The 20,000-nt window shown below is 40.1% G+C and overlaps 1 protein-coding gene and 1 long non-coding RNA gene across 2 annotated transcripts in view; both read right to left on the bottom strand.

Moving 5' to 3' along the window:
* Positions 1 to 1,471, bottom strand: part of LOC138039986 (uncharacterized) — a 1,809-nt gene extending 338 nt beyond the window's left edge. Inside the window, exons 1-2 of the mRNA XM_068885797.1 lie at positions 724 to 1,471; positions 1 to 246 (exon numbers count right to left, since the gene is read on the bottom strand). The exon at positions 1 to 246 is cut by the window's left edge and continues 338 nt beyond it. Coding sequence (XP_068741898.1) covers positions 1 to 246; positions 724 to 1,471 — 994 coding nt within the window. The remainder of the gene's footprint in view (positions 247 to 723) is intronic.
* A 7,873-nt stretch (positions 1,472 to 9,344) lies between these two features.
* Positions 9,345 to 10,684, bottom strand: LOC138042632 (uncharacterized). The gene is made up of 2 exons (XR_011131051.1): positions 10,554 to 10,684; positions 9,345 to 9,908 (listed from the first exon to the last, which is right to left on the bottom strand). It is a non-coding gene; the product is annotated as an uncharacterized lncRNA (long non-coding RNA).
* Positions 10,685 to 20,000: the final 9,316 nt, after the last annotated feature.

Raw genomic sequence — 20,000 nt, forward strand, 5'->3', positions numbered from 1 at the left:
TTGGTTGTTGAAATGACTCCATCATTTCTTTCTTCATGAGAAGATCTTCTTTAGCAGTATTCATCAACGGCTGGTCTCGTTGCGCCTGGGACAGTGTTTTCTCCATATGCCTTCTCTTATTGTCAACCAACTTGGGGATGTTGGAGAGAGAGACACCTTTACTTTTTTTCTGACCTGGGGATAGTACTGGGGTTTCTGCAGATAGGCTTTCACTGGAGGAATCAGTTGACTCTACAGTTGATGCATCTATAATTTGTAAAATTGAATAATTGGAGGTAAAAGAACTGTCTTACAGAATAACTATTTCTTCTTTCTAAAATAATAGTCATTTTCATCACTTGCCATAAATCAACAAAAGTATGAACAGGCCTCTTGCCTCAGTTGTGATCAACAGCCAATAACTCTTCATAATATCCATTCAACATGCAGCACTCACTCAGGCAATGAATATCATGAGAATCATTACTAATGATAGAAAATTTGTTTTCATCTTTCAAAATAGTACCCCAAGTAGAACAATAAGAGAAGATGACTGTTAAATTTGTATGTTGATATTGGAGATTCAAAGGTTAAAATCTGTTTTTATATGGCCATGGGGTTTAGGACTCCTTTAAAAATTATCATTTGGCCTTTTAGCCATATATTGTAATAAATAGATAGATAAATAAATAAATAAATGAATAAATATAAAAATGAAGATTTAACTTTTTTAATAACACTAACCTTCTAGCGTTTCATTATGTATTTCCGAGCTGATGTCTGTTCCTAATGTGTCTGCATCAATTCCAAAGGAAAGGGACGTGGTAGCTGGCGAGACACCCCATATTTCAGACAACAAATCGAAATTTTCTTGAACAATTTTCCCACTACCACTTCTTGTTCCCTTGTTCACTGCTGTGCGGAAATCTTGCCTCACGTTTCGAATCTTTTCTTTCACTCTATCGTACCCTTTTTTTAAATGAGTTCTTTCACTATCTCTGTGTTTTTTGAAGGCTTCGTATTCTTTCTCACTCATTTCTTTGAGCGGTTTTATAGGCTCAGTAACAACCTCGGGACCAAATTCTTCTGGAAAATCGGCAGCCATACACCGACGTATCTCCGTATACATAGAGGCCAGGTCGGCCTCGAAATCGATTCCATTAAAGTCGCACTTCGGTTTGAAGTCTTTTAGGTATCTCAAAAGAAGTTCAACTTGATCAGCGCTCCATGCCTTGTTTTTAGGGTTCTTCTTGGTTTTCTTAGGGGCTGTTGACTGTTCTTTGTTCTCAGAGGCTTTTCTCTTGCCTTGCGCTGCTTGTGCTATCGACGGCCGACTAGGCAAAGTAAAGTTGTTGACAGTGGATGTGTGGGACTCCATCGGATCTTCTTCACTCACAATCCCAGAATATGCTTGATTTTCTTCGCTCTGTTGCACGTTATCCAGATGAAGCCGGCGAAAAAGCTCGCCGGGTTTGTAAGCGTGGGCGGCCATATTGTTCTGCTTCAAATGTTGGCGCGCTTTGGCGCGCATGAACACGACCCCGGCTAGGCGGGTTACCCCACCTTGAGTCGTTTACATGGCAAAATGCGACCCCGGCTGACAGGATTACCCTACCTGGCAGACCGGGCAACCCGCCTAGGCGGGTTACCCCACCTATCATGTAAACATGATCAAATAAAAATGAGAGATTATATGGAGAGGCGGGTTACCCCACCTAGGCGGGTTACCTCACCTACCTGGGGTCCCCCACCTCCATGTAAACAGGCCCTAAAGCCTGCTATTTCACATTTTTATTTTTTTGTTTTGAGTTTATTATTCTAGTTAGTTAAAATATTTTATTTTCAACTAAACAAAGAAAGAAGCTGTGAAATTAGCAAGGTAAGAAAGTAATAAACGATTTTGATTGCCAACGATATTTGTTGATATGTTTTCAATTTGCATTGGTTTTCTTTAAGTTTATTAGGCAATTAAAGCGGGATAAATAAGGCAACATACAGTTTTTAGGAACAGTTTTTTCCCTACTTACGGTGCCACCTTTGTAGCCTCTCCAGTCGAGCCGCTTTCGCAGTAACCTCAGCAGAATTAGATGTTTTCTTCGGCAAGAGTTTCCTTCGCAAAACGTCGTTGATACTAGAACTTGTAGTTGCACAATCCCGCTCATCGGCTTCGGACCCTTCGCATTCGGCGCTACGTAGAAGACCGAAATCCAATGATATAGCACTTTTTCTACGCTGGCCATCGGAAAGATCCGATTCATCCGTAGAACGTTTCATTATGGACACTTTTCGCAGAGCTTCCATGGGAACTGACGACGATAAAACACTACACAGAACCATTAATAATGAGTTTCCCCACGAGCTTGCGAGAACTTGCGAAGATTTTTTCCATCACGTTATGCTCAGTCTGGCGGTTCATTAACTATCCAGTTCCCTACGGCTGTAAAACTAGGAAAACGATACACGGTAAAAGGAAAAACAGTTAATGGACGGGATCCTGGATGGTTTCGCCTTCGTCCCCCATTTTTTTTTCCGCTTTTCGCGGTTTACTCGACAGAAATATGATACTTTTCGCGGGAAAAAGCCGTTCTTAAAATAAAATCTACGCGGGAAAGGGTTGACTGAAGGAATTAGTGGAGATAGCGGGTCCCCTTGATGGGCTCCTGTCATGGCCTGATAGAAAAAGAATTCCTCTTCTAAGGTATCCATTGTTCGAGGATTATTGATCACCTCTTTGTGTATGTGCTCTAGAAAAGACAGCACTTCTTCTCTATTGTCCATACTGCATTCATTCCTTAAACTGAAATAAATGAAAACACAGTTTTTCATCAGGGGGTTGCCAAGTGGTAACCATTTTGTGCAGTATGTGAAAACTGTGATATAAAACCTTCTGACACCATCATGAAATTTGTGAACATCACGTTTGTCAATGTCTCCTTCATCCAGAAACTTTCTGAGTCGTCCCTTTGTTACCATAATTGTCACAGCCGCATCTGCGTTCTGATTCTCCAAACTAATGTCAAACCCTTCAAAGTTCCAAACTTTTCTTTGTGTTCCATGACTTTCTCTGGTGTTTATTTAACAGCCTACTTGTTTACGAAAGTTTCCATCTGTGTATGCATCAAGTATATGAGAGGATCTTCCCTTTGCAAAAACCTGTTGAAATTGGTTAACAAGGCAATTGCTGGTTGAAAAAACATGAGATATATTTCACTCATTGGGCGCTGGAACGATTCATTCAGGCGTTTAAATCGATTATCACTTTCATGTTCTGACAGAAAGTATGACTTCAGGGCATGGTATTCTTTAATTCTCGATCCAAGCAACGCTCTAGACAAAGCCATCTAACAGAAACGTACTTTACCACTGCCTCATACTCAGTATCACAAAACATACAATACTCCTTCAAAATTCCTTTCCTCTTAGATGATTTGTCAAACCAATAAAACAAGTCAACACAATGATCTTCCAAGTCAAAACCAGTAGCATCTGTAAATGCAGTGGCACCTTTTGCCACCGCATTGTGCAACATATGACATGGGCAGCCTGCAAGAACAACGTTGGGCTGTTTTGCCAGCACCCGACTTTTAATGGAGTCACGTGCACCAATGTTAAGATTGGTGTTGTTAACTCCCAGTCCTGTTACGGAATTCCAAGAAATTTCATATTTCTGGAAAAGATAGTCGCAGATGTTCCAATTGTACTTCCTTCAATGAGGTTCATGTCCGGAAACTTTGTCATTACTCTGTTGAAGTTCACATCATAAATGCGGACTATGACGGGATACATTTTTGCTATTCCAGTGTCATTACTTCCATCAATCATAAAACTGAATGGAATTCAATTCCGCCTTAAATTCGTCTCCAAGGCAGCTAATAATGGCAGAAGTCTTAGTACGTCCACAAGCAAAATTTTCAGCTGCAGCACTGCCTTGGAATTCAGATTTAACAATTTGTGTCAGATGGTCTGATAAATTGAAAAATGTATTGTGATGAACGATCATCATGGCTATTTTAACCTCCGCTTGTATTGATGGATGAACAGTTGTCGGATCCTCCTCAGCCAGTTTCTGCAAAAACCTGCGTGATGAACTATTCGTTGCTGCTTTCTCATTCACTTTATCCTTTGGGGTACCTAAAAGCCATGATGAAACCAATCAAATGTCACTTTTTTAGACATATGTTAAACAAATTGAAGGCTTCGAGTAAATTAAAATCTTTAGAAATCAATCTTTTATTGCGTGTTTGGCAACATCATTCATGCCTCCTTGCGCACACGAGAGATTTGAATTACAACAACTGCAGTAGAACCTGTACTCCTTTTCGAAAACAGACACAGGACAAGCCTTGAGGGATGGATACGTATCTGGTTTTATATTTTTTTGTCTTCTTTCTGGCCTGCTTCTGATCATTATTACGGCTATCTTCTGAGGAATCACATTCAGAACTAGAGTCTCCGTCATGACGCTTCGCCCTGTCCGCCATGATTTTGCAGCTAAGTCGGGTAAGACTGCTGACCTTATGAGCCTGCACGGTCATAACATACCATAATGCTCTTCGCGAAGAAAGTACGTTTCACAGTGACAGATCACCAAAAATTCTAAAGATTAGCAATTTTTCCCTAGTTTTTAGAATTTTATAATAAATCGGGAGAATTTGGTAAAAATCGGGAGAGCGGGAGGCAACACATGAAATCGGGAGACTCCCGATCAAATCGGGAGGGTTGGAATCTCTGTGTACATGACAAGTTCGACCTTTGGCCCGGGCCTAAGCTTACGTTTTGCCGGCTGGTTGACATATCCAAAGGCCTTTTCGAAGGCTTGAGTTGCTTAAATTACGAATACATGTAACTTGGCCTCTCAGTACGTAACTACGGCTAGTTTAGCGAGGCTCTGTCCTTATTGATCCTTGCGATTGTGTAAGTCTATATCCACGTAAAACGATCGATGTTAAATATAACACAACAGTATACGGGCCTAAACACGCTTTTGTGGTCTAACATTACGAATTTTAGCCTAAAAGGAATAAAAGATGAACAATTAGTCACTTACCTTTGGAAAAGTAACTTAAAATAGAAGCTTATCGTCCGGCTGATCGTTTAGAGGGCATTTTTTAAACTCTATACTTAATGTAAGGTTCTCGAATTTCACATGTACCCATTCTCGTAACAATTTAATACTTTCCCGATACTTTTAGCGTTTTCTTGCAGGGTAATAGACCTTTTTGCAGATACGGCGGCCTTTTTGATTTCTATTGTTTCAAGTAGCTATAATGGGATGCCCAGGGGGCAAATACATATTAATTTGCCCCCTGAGCATCCCATAATGTCTTTCGAAACAATAGAAATCAAAATGGCCGCCGTATATCAACTAACTGAGCCACCGGTGCGCGTAGGTGTATCTGCGTTTTGCCGTATCTGCAAAAAGGTCTATTTAAAAGCTGCAACACTCGAAGTTTGTTTTCCATTCCTCCACTATTTGCTAAAATCTGAAAATCAACAGTTTGTGTTTTCAGTGCCCCATTGTTAACCCCCCCCCCCCCCTCCTCCTACGCGCCTGTGCTGGTAATCTTCATCGTTGATATGTTCTTCGGTAAGGTAGCTGAAGAAGGCCTCTTTGGGTGGGAGTTGTCGCTCTTGAAACTTGTTCATATTGTCCATATAATCGTATGGATACACGCTTTTTCTCAACAGCAGAGGTACTTTGCTTTCCTCGATGTAGCGCTTGAGAACATTAAATTACAATCTCTCTTGTTTGCCAGATTCGCAACAAGCTTTTCTAAAGACGCTTTCGTAAATTGAAGCGAGTCTAGAAAATCCAAGTGGCCGATCGAGAAGGAAATGTACTTTTCCATATTGTTTGGAATGCAATTTATGGTCTTGTTTTTCAACTTTCCCGCGCCTTGCATAATGAGGTGTGAGTCATAGCCTCTGAGATTATGAAGAATGACCGGAATTCGACCCGTGAATTGAAACTTCAAATTGCAAGCATTGTGGGCCGTCCCTCGGAATTTACCAGTGAGGTGACAGTGATCTTGAACCCGATCGGCACCAAACTCTTCTCTACAAATATGACAATGAGTGGTTTGTTGAAATTCTTGCTCTTCAGAAGGGCTTAATTGCATCGGCACAATCTCTTTCATGAGCGTGAATTTTTTCTTCTTCTTACTGTAACGCTTCTGGGAAGTTATCCACTGAATCTTCTCCGCGATAGAGTACGGGGGGTTTACAGTATTTTGGTCTTTAGCAAAAACCTCATGCTTAATGTTTGGGAAATTTGGCCGTCGAGGATTGGCTAGGATCTGGTGTGGCGGACTGAATCTTGGTGGTCAGGCTCTCGAAATCAGCGTAAATAACAAAGGGAACTCGTAGCCTTTTTTGGAAATCCTTAAACTGCAGAAACATGTTATCCTCATTGGGCAGCTCTATTCTCTGAGGGGTAGCTGTTCCCGCACAAAGCCGTGAAGACAATAAGGGCAGTACTACATTTGAGCTTTGTGCCTTGTTTGACTGAAAAGAAGTCGGTTGAGATTTTTGATGAGGCAGTAATGACGTTTTTCCCCTTTGGAAAACAACAGCACGGGAAATTCGCGTTCTTTGGTGAGGTACACCGGGAACAAATCTCCTCCTTCAAGTCCAAACATGTTGACGCCAGTCTTGTTCTGCTTCTCAAACTTTGGGATCTTGCTGACAGTTACAGGATACTCAATACCATCCGAGTTCACTTCATTCACGTAGAGTCGGTAATGATAAATTCGCTCTGGGTTAGCTTTGCGTTGGATGGGATGTAAAGCCGCCAAAACGCTCCACATGAAGCACTTGCTATCCTCGTTTTCAACGTTAATGATAATTTTTTGGGTAAAGGCAAATGACTAGAACCTTTCAATGGTTTGCACTGAGCTACTTTCAAATCGAGGTGCAGGATTTCAGATAGTGTCCAACCACTTCCTTCCTTCTGATACGTTGAGAAAGCACTTAAAATCTTCTGGCTTGCTTCGTCGAGCTGTTTTTCAACTTCATGGTTATCCTTCACGGTTGTCATGCAAAAACTGCGAAAATGAGGCTCTGAGATCTCGTCAGAATTATCTGCTTTCGGTTTGATTAACTTAACTTGAACACTCACGAACCACTTGAGTCCTCTCTTCGTTGTTAGTTCTTGGCTCACGCGATTGACCAGTGACTTTTTCTTACCGTGTAATAATATCCTGAAGTCGTGTTTCTCTTGATTTCGAGGCTTTAACTTGAAGCTTTTCAGGGAGTCTTTCATTGCGGTCGTCAAAGCGCAAGGATTCTTAGAACAACCAGTATCTTCGCCCGAGTGTACATCATTCCCCTCCGTAGTCGTATTGACCATTGCGTCATCCCATCTCGATTGCTTTGCTTTGTGCTCTCCATTTTCTTCTCCTTCGAGATATTTTCGCTTGCCGCCGTCTCGGCGTCCCTGAAACTTCTCAAACTCGCATACCTTCTGGTGTTCCAAACACTTATCATGACCATAGAACTTTCGAGAACAAGAATGATATTGGTGAGTTCTCTCTTGAGAATGTTTCTCCAGGTCAACACTAATTTCCGTCCCTCAAACTGACATTGGACATTTCGTAATAGTTACACGACCCGATATCCCATGTTAATATTGACAAGCTTACCACTCTAAAAAGAATGACAACAGGCAGAATTACAGCTTTAGTTCAACAAGAAATAGAGTTTATAAGCTATGCCGCGCTGATCTACAGTATTTAGGTCTAAAAACCCCGTTGAAGACGGTTAACTTCCAATTGTTTTGCTGGGTACTACCATTTAAATACTCTAAAAAATTCGATTTCCAGGAGGTTGTCTCGTTAGTCTAGTGGATATCGGAAACTGCAAGGTGAAGCCATAGATCCGGGTTCAACTCTTTGCCTCGCTTATTGTGAATCTTCTCAGCTTGTTTAAACTCTGAAGTAGATTTGAATTCTAAAGTAGATTGTACGTCGTATAAGTTGAATAAAAAGGGAAATGTCAGTTTAAGGGATGGAAAGAAGTGATGACCGTTTCTCCATGTGGCGCTTCAATGCATCTTTTCGATTAAAGGCATCGCCACACCGTTCACAAGTGAAAGAATAGTCGCCATGAATCGTCTTCTTGGACCTTCTTGTGCCGCCTTAGGTTTCTCATTTGGGTGAACTCTTTCTCACAAATTTCAGAGATGATAGCCATTTTACGAAGGAAGAGTTCTTCTTTGATCCACACTCTGCTAGCACTCGCTTTGAAATGAAAGAATGTTTCCCGAATTTATCTTTGTATAATTACTAATTTAACTGGCTGAAAATAGTTGTCATTGTGACGTCAATTGGGCATGTTCAGGCATGTGGACATAGCTCATTGTGCAGTTTGTATATGTGCAATCAATTGTGACGATCCCGTTGAAGTTATTAAACCATTATATTCTCATTGAAGACAATAAGGACTCTTAGTATGTGCGCAATCAAGTGTATCAGTCCCATTCAAGTTCTTAAATATTTAATTGACGGTTCATATAAAAGAAAAGTGTTATTGCGTTTTCGACAACTCTAACGCAGTAACATCATGTGAGGAGAGGCGAAAAGTTGAAAAATAGCTTTTTAACCCGTTTGGGGGAAGGGTTGGGGCTAACTTGTTCGTTAGGCTTTGGGGTTAAGGGTTAGGGGCGAGGGATGTGGATCGAATCGGTCGATCCACATTATCCACTGATCCACCCGCCGCAGAACCCCCACTTAGTATACTACTCTTGTGCAAATAACATCGCTTGGCATATCCTTGATTTTTAAACACGAATTATCATTCATTTTTAAAGCAACGCAAATTTATGGTTACAGTGCCCTCCACTTCCTCCTTCACACGAACAGTGAGCTCGATGAACCGCTGCTTGATCATCTTCTATTTCCTTTAAGATTACTACCAAGAGATGTGGCTCGTTACTCTTTTTGAGAGATCGATAACAAGGAGCTTTCACGTAAAAATTTCTATATTCTTCGGCGGTGTAAATGTCAAAAACATACCCTTAGAGAAAAAACTTGTAGCTTTTCTCCCCGGTTTTTTTTTTCATCCGCGATTTAACCAGTCTAAGCAAGAGCCACAGTCGATTTTTGGAAAATTCCTCAAAGTTTTAGACCAACTACTGGTTCCATTTGCAAAAGCACAGCAGCAACAACGAACATGGTGCACACAGCATATGCACGCAGAGACCGTCTTGGATAGATGTAAACACCCAATTCAAGTAACGTGACTCTTTAGGCGAATTTGTCTCTTTAAGTTGCATTGGTGGGTTGGGTTAATGAGGGGTGGGGGGAGAGGGTGCATGTTCTTACAAAACGCGCTAACCTCAACTCTATTACCCGAACGGCCAGATCAAATTTTCAAACGTCGCCTTGACGAAATACTTTTCTTTTAATAAACTGCGTTAACGTTTACATCTTCCGTTATTTCGTGTATTATGCACGTGAAGCGTTATAATATTGGCACGTATCGTCGCATCCACAACCTGTTACAAATCTACGATTACATGATGCGAAATATGTCTTAATAGGAACACATTTTTTAAACCCATGGCATGGAATAGCTGACTGACAATGAAACAAGCTTGTATCACGACATACGTGAACTAGCACACCCGAGCTATTACAATGATTAGGCTTCCATTCGATTCTTTCAACGCATCCATTCTGACTTCTCTGCACCATCGTTTTGAATTTGTCAGATACCGAACTGATTGAACCCTCCCTAAATTTTCTTGCGGCGTACTGATCTTTCAGAACATGAAACGCTGATTTGGGAGATGTATCTTTGCGTTTCTCTGCGGGTTGATCACCGACAGCCTGCAAATGCACGTCATCCGCTAAACCTGACAGCGATGATTCCGTGTACTTTTCTCCTTCTTTTGCCAAAGAAGAGTGAGTGCAAAGAACAAAAATTGTCGCCTAAAATTTGGAATAAGAAAGTAATTATGATGTTATAACAGTTATACAGCGCATTTTCTCTGTAAAGTTATTCTAATGCTTATGTTAGACTTCACCACTGGAAGATAAACAAATTACAGAAAAGGAAGGCCTTATAAATTCCCGATTTGATTAATGAGGCAGTCTTTTTCCCTTCAGTTAGTTTAAGAACCTGAGAGTTCATCCCGATAGCAGCTGGATTTCAAATTCCAAAAGGGACCTCCTGCGGTTTGGTGAAAGGCTGAACCAATCAGTCAGCGGTAAAGGAAGGAGAAATATTGTGATAGCCGGTTGGATTGTGGAACAACTGGCGCAAATGTTAGCAAGCACGAGGTCGAAATGGGGATTCTTACGATTGATGTCTGACAATGTGGCTTTAAAGCACTCCCTCTACCTATCAAATTGATCTAGATATCAGTGTGTCAAACGCAAAATTAAGCATACATCTAACTCTTCTACTTGTACTTGATTAATACTACAAGTGTACTGCAATGCGAGTTTGCACCTCAACACCTGCTGTCTCATTCTAACTGGATCCATGCTTCGATCCAGGCAAAGTCTTATTACGACGATTTCAGTAACCTACAATTTGGAATACGGCAAGTCTCTGAGGAGAAGGTAACTTACGTATCTGAAAAAGAACATAGCTTTTCCGTGTCGCATCGTTTGACTGAGAGCGGCTGTGTTCGGTCTAACTTTCGAAGAATAATGACTGAGTGACTGATCGACTCTTCTCTTTGATACTTGTACCCTTCGTGTGCTACCAGATGGCTTTTAATGCGTATTTTTTCAGTTAAAGCAATTGCCGTCTCAATTGAGTAAAATGATGTCATAGACACCAGTCTTAATATTTCTTAATGAACGTGGTTTAACACACATTCACCATAAACCACATGGCGCTTTAAAGCAAGGTGGCCTTGCCGAATATGTTTTTGCATTGAAACTCAAAGACAATTGCTCGAGAAAGTGTTCATCCTCATTCGACATTTCATTCGATAGTCCTGTGGCTTGATTTCATAATAGCAATCTTTCTGTGCAATACCGGGAGTTATCATTATCTGTCTTTTGGGGGAAGGAATTAAGTGCAAGGGGATGCATTAATGGACGAGCTACTATCACTAATATTATATCATATTTCTTGCGTAGGTTTAGTTTTCAAATAATTCCAGTCACATTGCTCCCAGTTCATTACTACTGTGAGTTGGTTATTATATTTTCTTTATTTTCCTTCTTCTTACATGTTTGGATTCTTGTGAGAGGACAGTAGCAGGTGCGCGAGTGAGTAATTTTGTACCTGTCGACAAACTGTGCATTTTCTACTCAATTTTTAACCTTGCTATTCACTTGATATGCGAGAGAACATAAAAAACCCAGGTGTGAAATGATAATTTCGAATTTCTTTCGTGAGTATACAATCATCACTTAATATAAACGGTTCCATTAAAAAGAAAAAAAAAACAAGCAAATTGCATTTTTATTTCATCGTCATCTAATAATAACTCTTACGAGATTTACTTCCGTGTAAAGACGGAAACCGACTCCTGATAAAGAAATGAAATTTGCCGTAGGTTTAGATGAGATTGCCTAGGCCAACGTGAAGTTTGATATCATATGCCGTCCCAAAGAAAACTGTGGGTTCCATATTGGAAGTATAAGTGTAGCTCACTTAATAGCAAGAGAAAGAAACAAAAACTTGCTAAGACGAGAGCAGCTACTTTTTGCTTGTCTTCATTCCCCTTTACTAAAGACGTTATCGTGTCGACGGAAATTCTTGTCGTTTTCTTTTAACGTAAATTACTACAGACATTAATCTGTAAGTTTGGAAAACAATGAGAGGAAAGAAAGTCATGCGCTCGATAAACATGGCAATATCATTACACTTCCATTTAGGAAAATTCCTTTATGCAAAATGGTACAAAGTGGTTGCTCCAGTGTTTTACAGAGAGTTCTAGGACAAACTTCTTATATAGCGGGGGCCTGGGAATTGCTAACAAACAGAGAATGAAAGGAAGAATCAGAAAACTTTAACACATCAAGATTCAGAACAAAAAATGGAAAAAAAAATCACTTGTTGCGAGTTCCATGCTTCTACAAAGTGAAATAAGGTTCGCTCTTGTGTATATCAGAGTCAAGAGAAGTCGCATTTTCTCTGTTTTGCTGCATTAATTTCGTAATTGTTTATTCGTGCTAATAAGCGTTGCTTGAGTTTCCAGTTTCCTCTGTTGTTATCGCCCATGCAGTAAAAGATATACACCGACCGTTCTTATTTTTAAGGGATCTGAGTTTAAAACGTTCTTAAAATTGTATGGAAAAGAGCTAATTAGACTACAAACGCAGCTGTTCTTCGGTTTATGATCAGTAGTGTATCGTGGAATAAGAAAACCATATTATTAATGGTTAAAGATGCCCATACGTAGTTGCGTTAATTGTCCTGTTGGACTACAACTTTACATTTCTTCTACCTGTATTTTATACTACCAGAAAGCCATAAGGGTTGAAACGTGTAACGGCCCCTTGTGTGCTGGGAAACAAGCTTCTGAATATTCAGTTTGCTAAGTATCATATTTGGAACAACAAGAGCGAAGGGTTTCCAAATATGGTACTTAGCACTGAAACATTCAACCAATCAGTTCGCACTTAATATTCGGAAGCTGTGAACGCGCGTTACACGTTTCAACCCTTATGGGTTTCTGATACTACTCACAAAAACTAAAAAGCGAAAACAAATGAACGAAATAAAGACGTTCTTAACTGACTCTCAACCTCTTCAATGTTCTGATAAAAAAACTGTAATCGTGAAAAAAATCTAAAGTAAGTTGCCTTTAAAAGCTCTTAATTTTTAACTGACAAAACAGGTGTATACCAACGACAGACATTGAGACTCCGCGGCAAATAAGGATTCTCCTCTCTTTCGTATATGAAAAAGAGAAAAGAACCCCACCATCAACCTAATTTAGTTAAAAGGTATTGCCTTCACATCTATTAATAGAGCATGTGCTGATCAACACAGACGCGGCTGATTTTCAAGACAAATGTTTGAGTCGCACAGTGAGACTTGAAAGCTGATTGCAGATGGTGCAAAAGCAAAGTCAGGTAATGATTACTTATATTTGGGGGTAGAATTAAGGAGCCTAGTGATTCGAAGCTGCACTGTTGAGTTCAGTACGAGGAAGTCTAAAACACAGAAAATAATCCAATAATGATCCGCATGTAAATCCAGGGCCATGAACACTAAAAAAGTAATCTTCTCTGGCGTCGTTTGTCGCAAGGCCTTCCCCCGTCCCAAAAAAAATGTCTGATTGGTTCGCTATCTCGGAGTAATTGAGCATTATTCACTCCCTACGGAGGGAGTGAATAATGCGTGATCCAAACAAACAAAATGGCCGGCGTAAACTCGCCAGCATTTCAGAATCGGAAATATTGAAAATACACAAAATTTGGCCTGAAAGTTTTCAAAGGTAAGAGAAGAGTTCATACTTTTGCCAAACAGTGTTTGACTTCGTTTTTCCAGATAATTATTGCTGAAAATTAAACAATCTTCAGGCCAACAATTTCTTTCTCACGGAGTCATTCTATTTTGTAGGGCTGGTCGCTCAGCAGAACGAATTTGTTACTGAAATCGAGGAATTAAAAATATGTTTCAGAAAGCTCCACATGGCTGCAAGGAAACAAGACGGGTCATTTTACAATAAACCAATGCCCACCTCAATTAGAGTCGCCATTTCATGTGGATCCTTTACCAACTGCACTTTCACTTTCCATTTCAAATCATGGAACTTCTAACTTTGATCGAACGGTGAAAATGTTTAGATTGCTGATTTAAACGGTGTTAAATGACCATTTTTCTGTTTGTGACGAGGATTTTAATGAAGGTAATTTAGATTCACCATGTTTGAAGCATCTATAAACTCTTTCGCGCATGCTTCGTGCCGCTTGCACGTTTTCCACGTTTTCCACGCATGAACTGAGACGTCAATTAAATCGACTTCAGGGTTCTTGCTAAGTTTTTGAATAGGAGGTAAAAAACAATAAATAGCAGGTAACTTTGTTACCTGTCCCTCTCTCTGAGGGTGTGGGGGCCACGTTGGTCCCTGGTGGCGGTGCAGGGGCAAAGCCCCCTGGAGCTCCTGGGTTTCAGTGATTCAAACTGTCTTTTGACATGTCTCGTGGCACTCTTTTTCACGAGCCAATAAAGTATTGTTATAGTCTAAGTCGTCATTTTCATTTATGAAATCAGTTATAGTAAGGTACTCTTTTGATAAAATGTTGTAATCAATCTACTGTAGATAAATAATTTGCTAATGCCAATAAACAAACTTAAATTACTCCGTTTAATTAGTATTAATTTTCAAATCAAGTTACTATATTCCAACAGCATCCCAGTCTGAGAGTCTTATTCCTAAAGATTGTCAAAGAAAATGTATCTCATGCGACTGCTGATTTTCATTCACCACCGCTTTTCTTACGCTTTGGTTGAAAACCAAATTCCGACAGACCTTTCCGTCTTTTTCCACGCGTGGATGCCATGTTTTAAACCTTTAATAATGGGTTATGGGGGGCTTCCCCCGGCTGCAGGAGGAATGGAAAGGAAATATGGTGGACATCGTTTCGAGAAATGAGTTGGCAAAAACAAGCTGGATTACTTTAAGAAATGGTATATTTTCGAAGCAATAACATGTGCCAGATATCTTCACAGGATTGGTTGGAAGGGGAAAGGAATATTTTCCCATAAACGCAATGTGATTTCACCATTGAACAGACGAACATTCGTTGGATAATTTCGGTAAATATTTCAATGAAACAGCCGGTAACACTTACTTCAACAGCCTGTAAAAATAACCGGTTACCGGCTCTTAACAAGAACCCTGGACTTGGGATGGTTTTCTTTTGCAAATGTTGTTGACACCTCTGAGTGAGTATATACTACAACAATTATTCGTTTCAATCTCGGTGAATAGTGCGGCTCGGTAATTAAATATTCTGCCACTATTCACCGAGATTTCAAAGTAAGTTAATTCGGGTGTAAGTTAATGAAGCTATTTTTAAATTAACTTGATTGTAAATAATATCATATGATAATTATTAGTATGTGTAATCAAATGGCGACGAGTGAAATTAGGAAATAATTTTACGCGCGTCTTAAATTATCAGAATTTTGACAAAACGCGCGTGAAATTATTTCCTAATTTCACGAGAAAACCATTTGATTACCTTTTAATGTCGTGGGTGACAAATTACGCTCTCAACCGTAATTGTAAAATCGCTCCATTACTTTATCCAACTACTCGGGAAGAATCATCTCCAGGTTTTTCTCAAAGCTATTTTCGTCACACCACTTCTCAAAAACTCTCACCCAGTTAATTGTGTTCTTTCACGTATTTAAATTTTCTGCCGCTTCTTTTAATTTCGTAACTTCTTCAATGGTCACTGTTTTAAATCTAGACGCCATCTTGGCTCTGATCGAGATACAAGAGATGTTACCATGGCAATTTTGTAATTTCACATGCGAAATTATAAATTAACGCTGAAATTTCGCACCTAAATTAAGGAGTAATTTGTCACACATGATATTACTATTTTTATTACCATACTTTTACGATTACAATTATCATTACTATTTTGTTAATATTTATTGTTGTTGAATATCAATTGGGACATCGTCCTGTTTTCTTCTCCAGTTGCTGATGTTATTTTGTACGCGCAACAAATTCAGTAAAGTTAAAGTTAAAGTTAAAATCATACCTTTAGGAGGGCGCTTCAGTGATATCTTCCTCAAGGGTTAGCTTTCATTGAGGTCCGGATTTAACAGGCCCACACTCACCAACTCAAAAATTTAGAACGCAGAACTCGCAACTCAGAATTCAAAATTCAGAATTTTCTGTTGCTTGTGTCAGTCAAAATCGTGCCCATATCATAAGGAGAAACCAACTTTTCTGAGTGTTCCTATCTAGAGTCGCACCTTTGACATTCCGAGAGTTCGGATGTTCCACCAATCAGCGGCATGAGACTCTTATTATGAAGAATATATCCAGGTGATCTGGTGACGTAATTTGGAGGACTGGGAAGAAAAATTTTAACGCCTTATCCTACAACCGCGCGTGGCCTTAGGTGTTGTTTCCAAACTGCCTGCAGTATTTCCATCACCAAAACTCAACAGATCATTCCTTGTCTACCACATTTCCTGTTACTGAATGAACATTTAAGTAGATTCGACGAGCTCTAACCTTGCCTCTGCCATGTTGAATTCGAAAATAAGGCCGCGCGCGGTTGTGGGATGCGGCGGTGAAATTTTTCTTCCCAGTTCTCCGAATTACGTCACCAGATCACCTGAATGATGCAGATATTGATCAAAGAATTTTCTTAGCGATAGATTATCACAGTTAAATTTATATGGATGTGAACGACGTTTTCTCGACAGAGTCCTTCACTGGGAAAAGATTTCTTTAGCGTAGTAAACACCAGTTTGATGTTAAGATCGTTAGAATAATGATTAACAAGACAGCGTATTTTATCTTGAGATTCCGTTGAGAAAGGTTCTTAATATGGCAATTTATAATAGTATTGTCTTCCTTCTGAATATGTATTGGCTGTTGAATATTATTGTCTTTCTTCTGAATATGTATTGGCTGTTAACAGACATTTATCCACTGCAACCCTATCAATCCTCAGTTCATCCTTCTGCTGAGTTTGTCACCTCCTGTGGTTTCACCTAAAAATAATTCAGTAAAAAATGAAACAGTTGTGATGCCTGCGGCAGGTGTCAAACATCTCCGGCGGAAACAGGTGAACTGCAGAGACAAAAGGCATACTATCCGTTAGGATTCAATTCTTAGCTCAGTTTTTCCTCTCTTTTCCGTCACTCTTCCCTTCTCTTCACTTTTTTTAGTCCTGCTCTACTCTTCGCGTCTTTTCTCTTCCCTATCTCTTTTTATCCACTTTTCTCTTCTCTTCTCTTCTTTTCTTTTTTCCCTTCCCTTCCTTCCTCTCCGTTCCCCTTTTTCTTTAACTCGACAAGCAATGGATCTCATTGGCTAACGCAATGTTGTACCCAATTTAAATCTCCAGGGATTAAGATTTTTTGTGTGTTGTATTTGCATGATAAATTTCCCCTTGCATTGACCAGCCACATCCCCAGTAGCAGCGATGTACTGTGGCAGCTCTCTGACAAGACCGTCGATTGTCGCGTCATTGTCGAGGAATGGAAAAATTGTTATTTTCTAAACACACACTCACTTTTGAGGTTGGTTGGCTGCATCTTGATATGCATTAATGTGACAGCGCGATGCTGTTAGTGAGTTTCAAATATGCTAGTCAATACTTGGCTGTGTAGCCGCGCGATGCGGTTCCAGTCGAGACCCACAAATTGACCCTTGCTCACCATAGAGTCTCCAGTCTCTCTGTGGTTAGAGCATCCGATTAGATCACGGAGGGTCGTGGGTTCAAATCCCATCTGGGACTCGGATATTTTTCCGAGTCTACATTTCTCCTTACATTGAATATCATTGTTGTTGTTTCATCTTTAACACACTTTCTAAACTGCGTACCGAAAATAACTTATTTATGCTCTAAACTCTGTAATGATGAAAACACACAAGCAAATTCGCAATAATGAATTTATTGTATAGGAGGAATAGGTCGACAGTGCTATAATACGACCTCCTAAACGACCAAACTTACATGAAAACAGAAGTATAAATGGTAGAAAATCACTCTTACAAAAATTGAATAAATTAAATTCCAATGTGCAAAGGAACATAAAGACGTGAGTCGAGTTTATCGTGGACATAGCCGTCTGTAGCTGAATCTGACTTCCATCTTCCGTGAACTTTGAAGAGCCGATCTGGAACATTTAGATTAGCAGCGTAAGTAGCACCTCCGGACCTAAGGCTGTGATTACTAAACTTAGAAGGGTCTAATCCAATAGCTTTCAACTTCTCCTTAAGAATTTCACCCGCCCTGCTAGCAGTGAGGGGCTTTGAAGACAAGACGTTGCCCTTCAAATTCTTGTCGTACCGTGAGGATCTGAAAATGAAATGCTGAGAAAAAGAAGGAATCCTGGCAACTTCTAAGTACTTAATAAGGTATGTGTAAGGCCAAGTAAATTTGCCTGTCTTGGCAATATAAACCCAGGAACCCTCTCTGTACTTATCAGTCTTGCTAACTTCTATGAAAATCTTGTGGTAAAGATCTTCAGTAACAATATTAGATCTCCTAATACTTAAAAGCTCGGAAATGCGGAAAAAACCAGCATATGCGAGTAAACACATACAGACAAACCTGATATCAAGTAAGTTACTACTTTCCTCATAATGCTGCAAAATTAAGCCAAGGATCTCTGGGGTAATGGGCTCCGCCTTCCTGACAGGTTTACGAGGAGCGCGACTGGAAGCCTGAACAACAGATCTGACAAGAAACTTGTCACAGGGATTGCGATTCTCAAAACCTGATAACTTATGTACCCAGTTAATAGCATAAAAGGCGCCGTAGATGGTGGAACTACCTAATGTACTTTCTAATAGATGATGCAAATACAAGGAAACTGTGAAAGAAGTAGCTGGGAGAAAAGAAACCTCCCCAGCGCTATGCAAGCACCACGCCTTAAACTTACAAAATGATGTACAATAATTAATAATCGTGTTATCAGCTCGAGAATTAAAGGCAGAGAGCCAAAACTTCTAACAAAGTAAAACACCAAACGTCCGACTGGCAGCTGCTTTAACATCTGAAGCAAGAAATAGAGAGAATAAAATGACAAAACCAACTAAAGAAAAAATATATATCAGAAAAGTACAACACGTAGTGAAACCAAAATAAGGTTTGGGTCCAAGAGGTCCCAAGGAAAACACAGCAAAATATTACCGCTAAGGGCCCAAGTAGCCGCTACGTAATAAAAGACCAAGTGGCCCACAAAACAAGGATCCAAGTGCATCCCACGATACTCGGATACCATGTGGTATGAGTGTAGGAACTCTACAAACTGCAGAGAAACCCCCTAACAAATCTGAAAAGGGGGTGGTGGGGGGGGGGGGGAGTTAACATAAGGCCTCTCGAGGAAAAACGCAAGAACAAAACTCCTGAACGAAAATTAGGTGATCCAAAAAGGGAATTTTTATAATTACCCAAAACGAAAACATCAGTACCCAAGGGGATCTCGAAAATATCAGAGAAAATGGGAGACAAACCCTAGTCGGTAAAAATTAAAGGCCAAAATGGGGCGGAAGGCCAAGCAGGAACAGCAAGTGTACCGCGACCGCCGAGGGCAACCATGCGATTAAGGACCTTGGGGATGAGAAAAATCGGTGGAACGAGCCAATTATTCTCACCCACCCAAGAAACAGAAAAGGCATCAACCGCCTCTGTACCAGGGCACCAAAATCTGCTATTAAAACGGGGCAACTGAGTATTCTCGTAGTTCGCAAACCGGTCCACAGAGTGAGGACCCCACTTCTCCTCGGCCAAAAGGAAATAGTCCCTCTTGACCCGCCAATCATCATAATCCACAATTCTGCTCAAAAAATCAGGTCTGTCATTAGCCGATCTCGGAATCCATTCAACTACCAATGTGACGCAACTGAGCAAGCACATACTAAAAATACGCAAAGCTAAGCATTGTAAATCTTCCTTCATGCTTCCTACTTCAACAATTCTAGAAACACTCTGATTGTCAGTATACCACTTAATAGTGTGCCCTTTAAGTAAAGGCAAAAAGATTCTAGGCCCAGGGAAACAGCCCTAAGTTCCCTGTAAGAGGAGCTCTTCTGCGCCTCATCAACACTCCACAACTTGTGGGATACGGTGTTATGAAAATCTAACATATAACTGGCGCAGCCTGTAGAACTCGCATCGGAATAACATACACGGGAATAAAGGAACTGTGTAGACAAGAGGCGCCTACTGTTTAGGGAAGGATGTTCTCTTTCCAAAAACATAATTCATCCAGAGTTGAAACCGACAGGGAAATTTTTCCATCCCATGTAGGACTTCTTAAAATATCAAAATGAGAATACCTTGTCATAATACGAGTAATATTACCAAAGACAAAACCCATTGAGATAATCTTACCGACAAACTGGG

Source organism: Montipora capricornis, chromosome 3 (genome assembly GCF_036669925.1).
Source record: "Montipora capricornis isolate CH-2021 chromosome 3, ASM3666992v2, whole genome shotgun sequence".
NCBI lineage: Eukaryota > Metazoa > Cnidaria > Anthozoa > Scleractinia > Acroporidae > Montipora > Montipora capricornis.